At 38.7% G+C, this 14,392-nt stretch overlaps 1 protein-coding gene across 1 annotated transcript in view; it reads right to left on the reverse strand.

Moving 5' to 3' along the window:
- The window catches only part of KIF6 (kinesin family member 6), a 421,803-nt gene that overhangs the window by 263,967 nt on the left and 143,444 nt on the right, over window positions 1–14,392 (reverse strand). The window contains exons 9-10 of the mRNA XM_080807059.1: window positions 13,521–13,607; window positions 3,422–3,525 (exon numbers count right to left, since the gene is read on the reverse strand). Coding sequence (XP_080663185.1) covers window positions 3,422–3,525; window positions 13,521–13,607 — 191 coding nt within the window. The remainder of the gene's footprint in view (window positions 1–3,421; window positions 3,526–13,520; window positions 13,608–14,392) is intronic.

Below are 14,392 nucleotides of genomic sequence, written 5' to 3' on the forward strand. Positions count from 1 at the left end.
TCAAAGTCCTGTTTTGTTTTGTTCTGTTTTGTGTTTCAGCACCAGAGGTCCAGAGGTTCCTGTCTCCAGAGAGGCTGATGAGAAGTTTGCTCTAAATCAGATTCTTCATTGTAAATGATATTTTTCTTCTTTGATAACTTTTAGGATACTTACCTATACTTTGAGGTCTTAAAATTGTTCTACATTATTATACAGCTTAGTACATGGTAACCTTTTCATTCTTAAGTCTTTTTTTTTCTTAGTTCTAAGAAATTCTTAAGAGAATATTTATTTAACCATTGGCTCCTCTGTGTTATCTCTATTTCTCCTTTAAAAAACGCCTCTTTGTTAGATATGGGTAAAGCTAGAGCTATTCTTCAAGATTCTTTTCTTTTCAACTTTCTCTTTACCCTTTCATCTTATATTATGGAAGAATTCCTTAGCCTTGCTCTTCCTAGCTGACTAATTTGTCCCTCTGTTTTTTCATGCTGCCCCTGAGCCATCCTTTAAGTTCTTAATGGTAACAATTACATTTCTTCATTTTTCAGATTTCCTCTTGAGTCTGTTTTATAAAAATGAAGATCCTTGGGGCGCCTGGGTGGCTCAGTGGGTTAAAGCCTCTGCCTTCGGCTCAGGTCATGATTCCAGGGTCCTGGGATCAAGCCCCACGTCGGGCTCTCTGCTCAGCGGGGAGCCTGCTTCCTCCTCTCTCTCCTGCCTGCCTCTCTGACTACTTGTGATCTCTGTCTGTCAAATAAATAAATAAAATCTTTAAAAAAAAAAAAAAAAAAATGAAGATCCTGTTGTTTTATGGATGTAATGCCATCTTTTACGTCTCCAGAGGTATTAATCACTCTTCCTATCATGTTTGGTTCTAAAGCCCTCCAAGCTTAGACTAGGCTACTTGTTCTGGTCTTTCTCCAAGTTGGTAGTCCTTCTATTTCTAGTTGTTTCCGACTGTGAGCTCCTCTTTTCTAGACTCTCTGCGAAGGCAGCTGGTCCTGGAGGACCGGCTAAGTGCGATGGGTGCTTGTGCTCCTGGCTGCTTTCAGTGGGAATGGGGGACAGGCAGAGCTGAGGACAACAGCTCTCTTCAGAGCTTGTCAGGCCCCCAATTTATCCTGGATATCATCAGCTACCTGGAGCCTTTCCCTATTTCTCCATCCTAAACTCTGACTTAAACACTGGATGGAGAAGGGAAGAAGGAATGCACAGGGATCCACAGGACAAATTGCTCCCACTACCGGGGCTCTACCAAACTCAAGTGTGACAGGCTATTGCCACACTTCTCCCACTCCAGGGTGCCAGCATGCAGAGTGACGTAGCTCTTCTTCTTCTTCTTCTTCTTCTTCTTCTTCTTCTTCTTCTTCTTTTTTAAATATTTTTATTTATTTATTTGACAGACGAGACCACAAGTAGGCAGAGAGGCAGGCAGAGAGAGAGGAAGGGAAGCAGGCTTCCTGATGAGCAGAGAGCCCGATGCGGGGCTCGATCCCAGGACCCTGGGATCATGACCTGAGCTGAAGGCAGAGGCTTTAACCCACTAAGCCACCCAGGTGCCCCTGACGTAGCTCTTCTGTGGTGGCTCTGGGTCGGCCCCACCCTTCAATCTGCTAGGAATTCCTTGAAGCCCCTAGTCCCTTGAGAGGTTTATGTATAATTCCTTAGTATGGCTAGAGATTCAGATGTCTCTTTGTATCAGTTCTAAAATTCTTCAGATTTGGCACAGTAGAGAGACCGGACATCTTGAAACTAGCACATGCATAATCTTATCCTTACCTGGAGCCTCCTGCACAACACATAGGATATACTGCAATTGGAGAAAACTCTGGTACTTATTTGACATGTTGGCCATTTTCCTTTTTGCTCTTGGATCCAACTTCTATTTTTCCCCTCTTTGACCCTGCATCACAGGAAACTACCTTCCTGACTCTCCTAACACCTGGTTTCCGGGCCAGTTCAGCCAATGGGCTGACGGGTGGTGGACCGGAAGTGATATAAGAGAGAAGCTCAGGCTCCCTGCCAGGATGACGCCTCTGATAACACCTGTCGCTCTTCCCTGGCCCCAGCTCTCATCATGGGCTAGCTCCTCTGGTCGGCTCTAGTCTTAGACTTTACTGACATAAGCTTCTACCATCCTCTCCCCAGTCCCAGGAGTATAGGGCCCCCTGCTGTTCCTGATCTCTGGGGTGCTATGTTATTTCCTATAATACCACCTCCTTACAACATATTTCCTATGTTAAACTTTTGTTGAGAGGCCTAAGATGCTTTTGTTTTCCTGGCTGAACCTTGACTTGAAGTTCACAGTTCTGAAGAGACATCTTCAAAGATGATAATTGGTAATTCCTTTCTTTGAGGGGAAGGGAGCATCAGAGTGAAGGAATACTCAACCTGAAGAAGTTTCTCCATATCTAAGCTATCCCAAGTTATTTCAAGGAGTGACAGGGAATTCTTCAAAATGTGACTTTGGGCAAGTATTTTACTTGAATTGCATATATGCCATAAAGCGAATTTGCAAGGAAAGTCTTAGGAGCCTCTCCTGTTATTAAACACAGTGTTCTAGAATTACAAAATGGTATCCTAGAGGAGTGAAATCTTTGATTATAGCAGAAACCTTGCTTAAGGCTCCTCAAGCTTTAGACCTACATCCGGGCACAGCCATGAAATAGTTTAAGGAGAACACTTTCATCATCTCTACTATTTACCATTTTCTCTGTTAGGAGAGGATTAGGTGAAATGATACTAAACCCTTAGAAAAAATCTCGTGTAGCTCTATTTCTCATTTGGAAATTGAGAATATCACTGGCTTTTAAGCCCAGCCCATTATTATCACTCCATAAATGCTTTGTGAGTTGCACAGAAACAAGAAAACCCAGGACCTTGGCTCATGATCAGAGAGCAAATGAGAGCCACACCGTGCCCCCAATATGCCACATGGCTGCAGATATGAAAGGCCCTGAATCCCTGCTTTCATTCTCATTTCCAGTGTTTGAACTTGAATATATGGGCCATCTATTTATTAAAGGAGAGAGCTACATTGGCATGGGATAAATTGGTGTTTGCAGCAAGATGCTTTTTAATACAAAGGTTGTTTCTTGAATTCCTTTTAGATCTGAGATCCACAGCTTAGGAGTGTTTGGTGTGTATGTTTTAAAATTGCATGACTATTATATAAGCCCTTCTCTTCATTTGGCATGAGAAGGCTATTCCCATCCTTTATGGGCTCTGTTCTTTACTCCCTCAAAGCTGAGGTGGCAAAAACATTGCCAGCCTTAGCCAGCTTTTCGTGGAAAGCGGCCACTCTTAACTGACGCCTACATGCAATTTCAGACTCTCCCAAGAGATCTTAATGCTTTGAGGTGAATTCGTAACACTGGGGCGAACAAAGAAGTTAACACAAACTTTCACAGTTAAAGACCCAAAAACAAGTCTGCAGGCTTACTGAAGGAGCTCTGCATCTGTGAGCGCCTCTGTCCGCCGCTCCCCAGTGACCACGGCCAGTTCATCCTTCAGTTCTTGGATTTCTTTCTGTAGGCGTATAATCATCTACAAATGGCAAGGCGGGAGAATAAATGTCAACTCCTCATTAAAGGGAACTTGGTGACACAGAACATAACATCTTTGAAAATTACGAGCAATTTAGAGGATGCGAAAACGTACAGAGAATGATACAAAAGCCACCCCGTACCTACCACCAGCCATCGTCAATTCTTAACGTTTTGTCAAAATCATTCTAGAATTCATTTTAACAAATAAAGCCGTGCTTATGTAACTGGAGCCCCTCATTCCTATTTCCTTTCTGTCTCTTGAGGTGATCACTGTACTGCATTTCATCGGGAGCATTTCCCTGCATGTTTTCATATGTTTACTCTATTTAACTATAACTCTATTAAATTATAGATAATATACGGTATCATTCTACATGCTTTAAACTTTACATAAACGTTACCATGCTGCGTGGAATGGTAACTTGCTTGTTTCTTCCTCACATTAGGTTTTTGGGATTATGTATCCTGCTTAATGTGGCTCTAGTTCATTAATTTGCATGGAAATATACTACTTCAGTGAAGGAATATATCACAATTTATCCATGTCTTCTGTCGATGGACATTTAGGATTCTTCCTCTTGCTATTACAAACAGTGTTGCTGTTAACACTATAAATCTTTGGGCACATATGTGAGTTTCACTATAGGAGGTGCTTAGAAATAAAATTGTGTGGTTGCAGAGTATGTGCATCTTCTCTTTAGTATATATTGTTAAACTGCTCTTTAGCATTTTATAAACCTACATTCTGCACAAGCAATATATACAAGTTCCTGTTTCCCCACATTTACTTCACTATGTATGTAGTATTGATAGACGCTTTAATCTTGCCAGTCCAGAAGGTGTAAAATTTTACCTCATTTAGTTCTACTCTGCATTTTCTGATTATTAGGGAGGTTGATCATCTTTGCACATGTATATTGGCTGTTTGGGTTTTCTTTTCTGTAAATTGCTTATTTATATTCCTGCTCATGTTTCAATTGTCTCGTTTTTCTCTTTCTTGTTGGTCTGCCGGCTTCTTTATATATGAATCCTTTGTTAGTTTTATGCAAGGTACATGTTTTCTCCCAATCTATTCCATGTTTTTTATTTTTTCAAAGATTTTATTTATTTATTTGTCAGAGAGACAGATTGAGAGTACAAACAGGGGGAGTGACAGGCAGAGGAAGATGGAGAAACAGGCTCCCCAGTGAGCAGGGAGCCTGATGTGGGGCTCTATCCCAGGACCCTGAGATCATGACCTGAGCCAAAGGTACATGCTTAACCAACTGAGCCACCCAGGTGTTCTGCTTTTTGTGGTGTTCTTTCTGTTAAGTAAAGATTTTAAATTTCAATATAATCTTATTATCGACTTCTTCCATTATGAGTTGTATTTTTGTGTCTTTTAAAATCCATTTTACCTAAAACCATAGGAATATTTCCCTATATGTTCTTATAAAAGTTTTAAAGCTTTGCTTTTCATATTTAGGCTTTTGTTTTGTATAAAGTATGAGGTATGTATCTAATTTCGCTTTTTATATGGTTAACCATGTAAGATTTGCTATTATAATTATGTTATATAACATGTTTCTACATATAAATGTGTCTTTTTCTGGGCTCTTGGTTAAAAACATTTATGTACTTGACTATACATGCAGCAATACTATGCTATTTTAATTATTACAGCTTATGAAATTTTGACATCAAGATAGAATAAGCCTCCACCATTTTATTCTTTTCCAAAATAGATATGGCTATTCTTGGTCATTTGTTCTCTTGTAGAAGTTCGAGACACAGCTTATAAAATTCCACCAAAGGTCCTTCTCAATTTTTAACTAGAAATAAATTTGATTAAAAGGGCAACTTGGGGGGCACCTGGGTGGCTTAGCTGGTTAAGTGTCTGCCTTCGGCTCAGGTCATGATCCAGGGTCCTGGGATAGAGCCCCATATTGGGCTCTCTGCTCAGTGGGGAGCCTGTTTTTCCCTCTTTCTCTGCCTGTTCTCCCCCTGTCTGTGCTCTCTCGCAGTCAAATAAATAAATAAAATCTTTTTTAAAAAAGGGTCATTTGGTAAGACTTATCAAATCAGTAATGTTGAATCATCTCATCCACAAACATAATATGATTTCCACTGATTCCTTTCAATAAAGATTTACCATGTTCTCTATAAAACATATGTTTAGTCAGATTTTTTCCTAGATTGTTAGTTTTTGTTGCTATTATTTTTTTCATTTTATTTCTATTCAGTATTCCAAAATTCATTGTTTATGCACCACACCCAGTGCTCCAGGCAATATGTGCCCTCCATAATTCTCACCACTAGGCTCACCTATCCCTCCACTCCCCTCCCTTTCTCAGACTCCACAGTCTCTTCATAGTTTGTCTCACCCTCCGATTTCCCCCATCTCACTTCTCCTCTCCATCTCCCTATGTCCTCCGTGTTATTCTTTATGCTCCACAAGTAAGTGAAACCATATGATACTTGACTCTCTCTGTTTGACTTATTTCACTCAGCATAATCTCTTCCAGTCACATCCATGTTGATATAAGTCGGGTATTCATCCTTTCTGATGGAGGCATAATACTCCATTGTATATATGGGCCATATCTTCTTTATCCATTTGTCTGTTGAAGGGCATCTTGGTTCTTTCCACAGTTTGGTGACTGTGGCCATTGCTGCCATGAACATTGGGGTACAGATGGCCCTTCTTTTCACTATGTCTGTATCTTTGGGGTAAATACCCAGTAGTGCAATTGCAGGGTCATAGGGAAGCTCTATTTTTAATTTCTTAAGGAATCTCCACACTGTTTCCCAAAGTGACTGCATCAACTTGCATTCCCACCAACAGTGGAAGAGGGTTCCCCTTTCTCCACATCCTCTCCAACACATGTTGTTTATTGTCTTGTTAATTTTGACTATTCTAACTGGTGTAAGGTGGTATCTCAATGTGGTTTTGATTTGAATCTCCCTGATACCTAATGATGGTGAACATTTTTTCCTGTGTCTGTTAGCCATTTGTATGTCTTCTTTGGAGAAGTGTCTATTCATGTCTTCTGCCCAGTTTTTGATGTGATTATCTGTTTTGTGTGTGTTGAGGTTGAGGAGTTCTTTATAGATCTTGGGTATCAGCCCTTTTTCTGTAGTGTCATTTGCGAATATCTTCTCCCATTCTGTGGGTTGCCTCTTTGTTTTGTTGACCATTTCCTTTGTTGTGCAGAAACTTCTGATCTTGATGAAGTCCCAAAAGTTCCTTTTTGCTTTTGTTTCCTTTGCCTTTGGAGACATATCTTGAAAGAAGTTGCTGTGGCCGATGTCGAAGAGATTACTGCCTATGTTCTCCTCTAGGATTCTGATAGATTCCTGCCTCACGTTGAGGTCTTTTATCCACTTCGAGTTTATCTTTGTGTACGGTGTAAGAGAATGGTCGAGTTTCATTCTTCTACACATAGCTGTTCAATTTTCCCAGCACCATTTATTGAAGAGACTGTCTTCTTTCCACTGTATATTTTTTCCTGCTTTGTCGAAGATTATTTGACCATACAGTTGTGGGTCCATATCTGGGCTTTCTACTCTGTTCCACTGGTCTATGTGTCTGTTTTTGTGCTACTACCATGCTGTCTTGGTGAGCACAGCTTTGTAATAAAGCTTGAAATCTGGCAGCGTGGTGCCCCCCAGTTTTGTTTTTCTTTTTCAACATTTCCTTAGCAATTCGGGGTCTCTTCTGGTTCCATACAAATTTTAGGATTGTCTGTTCCAGCACTTTGAAAAATGCCGGTGGAATTTAGATCGGGATGGCATTGAAAGTATAGATTGCTCTTGGTAGTATAGACACTGTAACAATGTTTATTCTTCCAATCCATGAGCATGGAATGGTCTTCCATCTTTTTGTGTCTTCTTCAATTTCTTTCATGAGTGTTCTGTAGTTCCTCGAGTACAGATCCTTTACCTCTTTAGTTAGGGCTATTCCCAGGTATCTTATGGTTCTTGGTGCTATAGTAAATGGAATTGATTCTCTAATTTCCCTTTCTATATTTTCATTGTTAGTGTATAAGAAAGCCACTGATTTCTGTACATTGATTTTGTATCCTGCCACATTGCTGAATTGCTGTATGAGTTCTAGTAGTTTGGGGGTGGAGTCTTTTGGGTTTTCCATATAAAGTATCATATCATCTGTGAAAAGAGAGAGTTTGACTTCTTCCTTGCCAATTTGAATACCTTTTATTTCTTTTTGTTGTCTGATTGCTGTTGCTAGGACTTCTAGTACTATGTTGAATAATGGTGGTGAGAGTGGGCATCCTCGTCATGTTTCTGATCTCAAAGGGAAAGCTTTCAGCTTTTCCCCACTGAGGATGATATTCACTGTGGGTTTTTCATAGATAGATTTATGAAGTTGAGGAATGTTCCCTCTATCCCTATAGTTTGAATCATTTTAATCAGGAACGGATGTTGTATCTTGTCAAAAGCTTTTTCTGCATCAATTGAGAGGACCATGTGGTTCTTCTCTCTTCTCTTATTGATTTGTTCTATCACATTGATTGATTTGTGAATGCTGAACCACCCTTGCATCCCATGGATTTTTGGTGCTACTATTAATGAAATTTTTGTTAAATTGTATTTTCTAATTGTTAGCTTTTCATTTATAGGAAGGCAATTAATTTTTATGTATGGATTATGTACCAAATAATTTTCTGAACATTGGTTCTGTTTATCATTAAATATTTTTAGGTGTTCCATATAAGCAATCAAATTGTTTGCAAGTAATGACAAATGTTTCCTTCTTTTCAAATCCTCATACCTTTTTTTTTTTTTTTAATTGTCTCTTTCATAGCTAGAACTTCCAAGTATAATGCTTCAGACATTCATTCTTATCTTATTCCTTTTAACATTTCACCTTCAAAACGTCTGCTGTAGTTTTTGGTTGATACCCTTAATCACATTAAGGCTGTTCACTGATATTTATAGTTTGATGAGTCTTTTCAAACTATGGATGAATGTTTAATGTTAAAAATATCTCTTCTGCATCTAGTGATGTGAGCATATAATTTTTCTCTTTTTAACTGTGAATGTTATGAATCACCTTCATTCATGTGACTTCTTTTTTAGTATGAACTATTTCAGATATACAAAAAGTTATATAAAGGGTATCTTGTAAACCCACTACTTAGCTTAAGTGAACACCAATATACCTACTATGTAGCTTAAGAAATAAAACATTACAGATGCTTTTGAAGCCTGAACCTCTGTATAGCTTTCTCTAAATAAATCTCTTGTTACCATTACCTAAAATTTGGTGTTTATTTTTCCCATGGCTCTTTTTTCTTTTATTATATACACTAAAATGTTTTCTAATGACACATTATCTTTCAATTCCCAAAATAAACCCAACTAGCTCATGATACCACATATTAATAATCACAATGCAAAGTTCCTAAAACAAGAATTGGCAGACTGAATTAAACTTATATTCTTCCTTCAATATTTGGTAAACTTAAAAACAACATGGAGTCTGCTCCATCCTTTCTTTCTTCCTGTCTTCTTTCTCTCCCTCCCTCTTCCCCTCCTTCCCCCCTTTCCTCCATTCTTTCCTTCCTCTTTCTCTCTTTCTCTTTGTCTTTCTCTCCCTTTGGTACCTCTGTTATTACTAAATCTATTTAATAGTCATAGATACATTCATGTTTTTAAAAATTCTTCTTAAAAAATAAAATAATAAATTCTTCTTGCATTAGCTTCAATGTTGTTTTTAAAGGAAATGTCCATTTTTGATTTTAAATTTACTGCCATAAAGTCATTCAAAATACTTTATTATTATTTTAAGCTATCTGTTGTACCTATGGTTAAGTCCTCCTTTCATTCCAAATACTGTGTCGATTCCTGCCTTCTTTATTCCTTTCTTCATTAATCTCTCCAGAGATTTGTTCATTTTATTAATAGATTAAAAGTCAACTTCAGTTTTGGTTACTCCTTTCTACTGTATCTTTGCTTTGGGTTTTGTTTTTGTTCATTTTTACACTTTTTAATTTCTGTCTTTCTACTCTTTTGGATTTATTTTAGTGCTTATTTTTCTAACTTCTTGGCTTGGGGTCTACCAGACCAAGGGAGTTTGTAAATTTGAACTTTGAACTCATGGGAAGCAGAGGCTTAGGATTTAAAACTTCCAGAGAAACCAACTTGTGCTCCACCTGAAGCCCATGCTAAGGCAGATAAGCTTCCCTAGCATCTCCCTATGCCAGTGGGCAGATTTTTTCCTTTCTGGTTCACCCTTTCACTGGCTTTATATTGAGAAGCAGAGAACATATGTTCATCACCCATCTTCCAAGGTTCCAGGGCTCCATATTTGATGGCTTTCTTACAATTCCCTTTATTCCTCTACTCCAGGACAACTGCAGCCTCAGCTTGGTTTCTGAGCCCTGGAGAATTCCCTTCACTCATTCAACCTCAGACATATATTTCAAAAGTGCTTGTTAAATTTTATATATAGGTAGGGTTCCTATTATCTCTGCCACATTGACAGGACCGGAAGTTCCAAAGAATGGGACACTGAGTATTTTGAACATGTCAGTCCTCCTAGAATTTCATTTAAATGCACAGGATTGAGTGGGTTTTGGTTCTCTTCAAAAACATGGTCAGAATCATCCAGCTCTGCACAGTGAAAATCCTCAGACAGGAACTATGTGAGTCATTCATTTGTATCTCCTCCCTCTCACCCCCAAATTAATATTGATGCCTTATTTTCTACTCTGCTAAGGCATTCAAAGTCAAATCTAACAACCAAATTAACTTCTGTCCCTGAGCAGAAATCTCAAAACTAAGCCAACTTTCATGATTTTGAGATTATTACAATCATACCTCCCATCAAATTACTGTAGAAACTTTGGAATGAGAGCCATCCGTAGAAGATTTTGGCCCATGCTGAGTCATCACAGACTCTGGCCTCTTTACAATTCTTTTATCACCTTGTCTTACTGAGACTTGTAAAGAAAGCAAGCCAAAACCCTGGTGATCCTGATCTTAGAGGGCTGGTTTCACGTGTGCCATTGGATTCTGAGAGCAATATATTGGAAATCCCATCCAAATTGTGTTTTTGGGTGGTTTTGAGGACAAATTTGCAATTGTCACCTGTGCTTCAGAAAAGCTCTGTCCATAAAGTCATGAATAGTAATGTCAGCTTTTTGAAGCCATTATAAAAGAGAACAGGACATAACACTTATCAATTGTGGACTGTTCTGCACCAGAAGATCTCTCTCTCTCTCTATATATATATATGTATGTGTGTGTGTGTGTGTGTGTATGTGTGTGTGTATATATATATATATATATATATATATATATATAAAACAAATCTTATTTTATTTCTTATTTAGATTCAATAAGCCAACATATAGTACATCATTAGTTTCAGATATAATGTTCAATAATTTATCAGTTGCATATAACATCCAGTGCTCATCAGCTCATCACCTCACAAATGAAACTAGACCATTTTCTTACACCATACACAAAGATAAACTCAAAATGGATGAAAGACCTAAATGTGAGGCAGGAATCCATCAAAATCCTAGAGGAGAACACAGGCAGCAACCTCTTTGACCTCAGCTGCAGCAACTTCTTGCTAGACATGTCTCCAAAGGCAAGGGAAACAAAAGGAAAAATGAACTATTGGGCCTTCATCAAGATAAAAAGCTTCTGCACAGCAAAGGAAATAGTCAATAAAACTAAAAGGCAACCCACAGAATGGGAGAAGATATTTGCAAATGACATATTAGATAAAGGGCTGGTATCCAATATCTATAAAGAACTTATCAAACTCAACACCCAGAAAACAAATAATCCAATCAAGAAATGGGCAGAAGACCAGAACAGTCATTTCTCCAAAAAAGACATAGAAATGGCCAACAGACACGTGAAACAACACTCAGTGTCACTTGGAACCAGGGAAATATAAATCAAAACCACAATGAGATACCCTACACCAGTCAGAATGGCTAAAATTAACAAGGAAGACCTCAATATTTATTCAATTAACAGCTGTCAGCTTTGATTCAGATTTCTCTCTTCTTTACATTTTTCACAGTCCTGCATCAAACACATGACAATGTTCACCTTTCTTCACATTCCTCAAGTACCTTCAAAGTCTCTCTAGCCAAATTTAAAGAAAAAAAAAAACCCTCCAGCATTTAATATGTTCATTTTCCTTCAATTACACTCTAATTTTTATCTTCAGGCTAATGACTCATGGCTGTCTTTCTCAGGCTGCTCTGTGATGCAACAGGGCTGCTTGCTGGTGAGGTGGGGATGGCAGAAGAATTAGTCCTCTGTGTTTCCTTCCACTTGACTCATGCCTTCGAATTTCAACTCCTTCTTCCAGTGGGGGCACTGTGTGTTGCAGGTGTCTGAGCAGGGTCTGTGCTGGAAAGAGACCCTGCCTCACCCACTTGGTTTCTCCAGAAGAGATTTCCATCTGGGCAGCTCAAGCTCCTGAGACAAGTGGGGTAAAACAAATAACCCCACTATTCTTTTAACCTCCTTTGTCTCTATACTTCAGCACAATTATTTCAGGGAGACAGGGCAAACAATCAGAAGGAAATAATTAATATGGGTAACAGTGAATTTAGAGAGTTATTATTATTATTATTATTATTATTTTGGAATTTGAGGAATTATAAATGAAGCACTGTTGGTGAGATTTCACACCCTTTTTATAACGCATACTACTAAGCCTACACCAGCTTATGTTCTAGAGAAAATTTTTAAAAACTGAGTGATCTGGAAAGTAATATAATCTTAATTTGGGAATGTATAAAATTAAAATATTTTATTTCTACATTTTCAATGTTGGCATAAGTTGATTTCATGTTGTATTTCATTTAGAGAAGACTAACAAAATAGAGAAAAAACATCTGCATTTAAAATGAGGATCTGAGTCACGGAACTTGCAAATATTTTTGCTTTAAAAAAGCACTCTGATAGGAGTGCCTGGGTGGCTCAGATGGTTAAGCATCTGCCTTTGGCTTAGGTCGTGATCTCCAGGTCCTGGGATCGAGCCCCACATAGGGCTCCCAGCTCAGCGGGGAGTCTGCTTCTCCCTCTCCCTCTGGCTCTCCCCCTGCTTGTGCTCTATCTCTGTCTCTGTACCTCTCTCAAATGAATAAATAAAAAAATAAAAATAACAAATAAATAAGTAAATAAGCACTCTGATAAAGCAGGATTCATTGTTAGAGAACTAGAAGTTTAGCTATTTTTCCATGGACCCAACTAATGATTAAGTTTTTTAAAGATTTGTTTATTTATTTTAAGATAGAAAGTGAGGGAGCAGGAGGAGGGGCAGAGGGAAAGGGAGACAGAGAATCTCAACCATACTCTCCACTGAGTATGGAGCCCAACGTAGGACTCTATCCCACAACCCTGAGATCATGACCTGAGCCAAAATCAAGAGTTGGATGCTTAACAGGCAGAGCCACCCAGGGACCCCACTGATTAATTTTTTCTAATCTCTAAAATAAGCAACAGGGCAGTTGTACAAAATACGGTTTTACTTAATAACCATTAGAACTTCGTTTTCCTCTGTTAGCTTCTATAGAGGATGGTCTGTTATTATTATTATCTCTAGAAATTTCAACTGATGTTTTCTGAAAGGCTACCACCTGCATGTAAATAGAACTGGCCCTGACCAAGTCTCATGCATCCTCAGGATTCACTGTACTATCTCAGGAGCGGACTGAGGGGAATGCAGCTGGCAGGTCCTTGCGTCAGACCGTCTATACCTAAATCCTGGCTCTGCCACCTATGGGGGCTGTGACTCTCAGCAAGTTAGTTAACATTTCTATGCCTCAGTTTTGTCATCTGTAAAGCAGGGATGGAGATGACATCTACTCATAAACTTGTTGTGAGAATTCAATAAATTAATATGTTTCCAATACTTAGAACACTGCCTGGTATGGAGGATGTGCCTCTTGAGTTTTGCTAATCTTTAATCCACTTTGATTTTTCTTCCAACCTAGTAAGTTCAAAGTTGCTTACCAATCTGGGATCGATTTCTTCATTAAGAACAGCTTCATTCTTTATGAGTGCCACTCGTTGTGCAAATCTGCAGGTAGATATCGACTCCTATAAAGCAAAATAACTCCTTAAAATGCTATGGCTTAGAAAGATAACCCTTAATTTTTGTTCACAGAAGAAAGAAGCACATCTAAAGAGTGATGTGTATAAAACACAATGAGGGACCGTACCTCCAAATGAGGAAGCTTTGCTCTAGAACATCAGTTTTATTAAAATTTTATTTTGGCCTAATAAAATGATCCATGCTAAACATGTGGGAGATCATGAGGTCCTACATGGCAACTTTTGAATTTTTCAACTACTGATCTATGAAACCAGAGCCCCATATAGAAATCATAATCATAGCAGATACTATTATAACCCACAAACTTGAATGACTACAAAATAAACATTCGTAACAGGCCAGAAAGAGGCTTTGCAAGACATCTTAGAATGCACTTAGGGGTTGGCCTCATTTTGGAAGACATCCTGCCACTTCTTATTTTCCTCTTTTAGAGAAATTCTGGATCCCAAGAATTGGACTGCAATGCATAAAACATGAAGTTGAGTCTAAAGCAAGCCAGGAAAGTCAGTCAGTAGCCAGGCCTTGATAAAGTATCCTGTACACTGCACTCAGTGATAGGTCTAGGGACATGTCCTAGAGATGAAGGTATCTTAGTAATCAAGAGCTAAACAGAAAAGCAGCTAATGGGTCTCCTCTCTCATATCCTCTGGCCAAGATAACTAACCCCGCAGCAGGCTTTCCAAAATTTGTATCTGAGCCTTCTTCCCACCATCCTGGTCTGTGTGAAGTCCATTCTCAAATGGGGGTAATTATAATGCTGGCAAACCAG

This window comes from Martes martes (assembly GCF_963455335.1).
Source record: "Martes martes genome assembly, chromosome: 6".
Lineage (NCBI taxonomy): Eukaryota > Metazoa > Chordata > Mammalia > Carnivora > Mustelidae > Martes > Martes martes.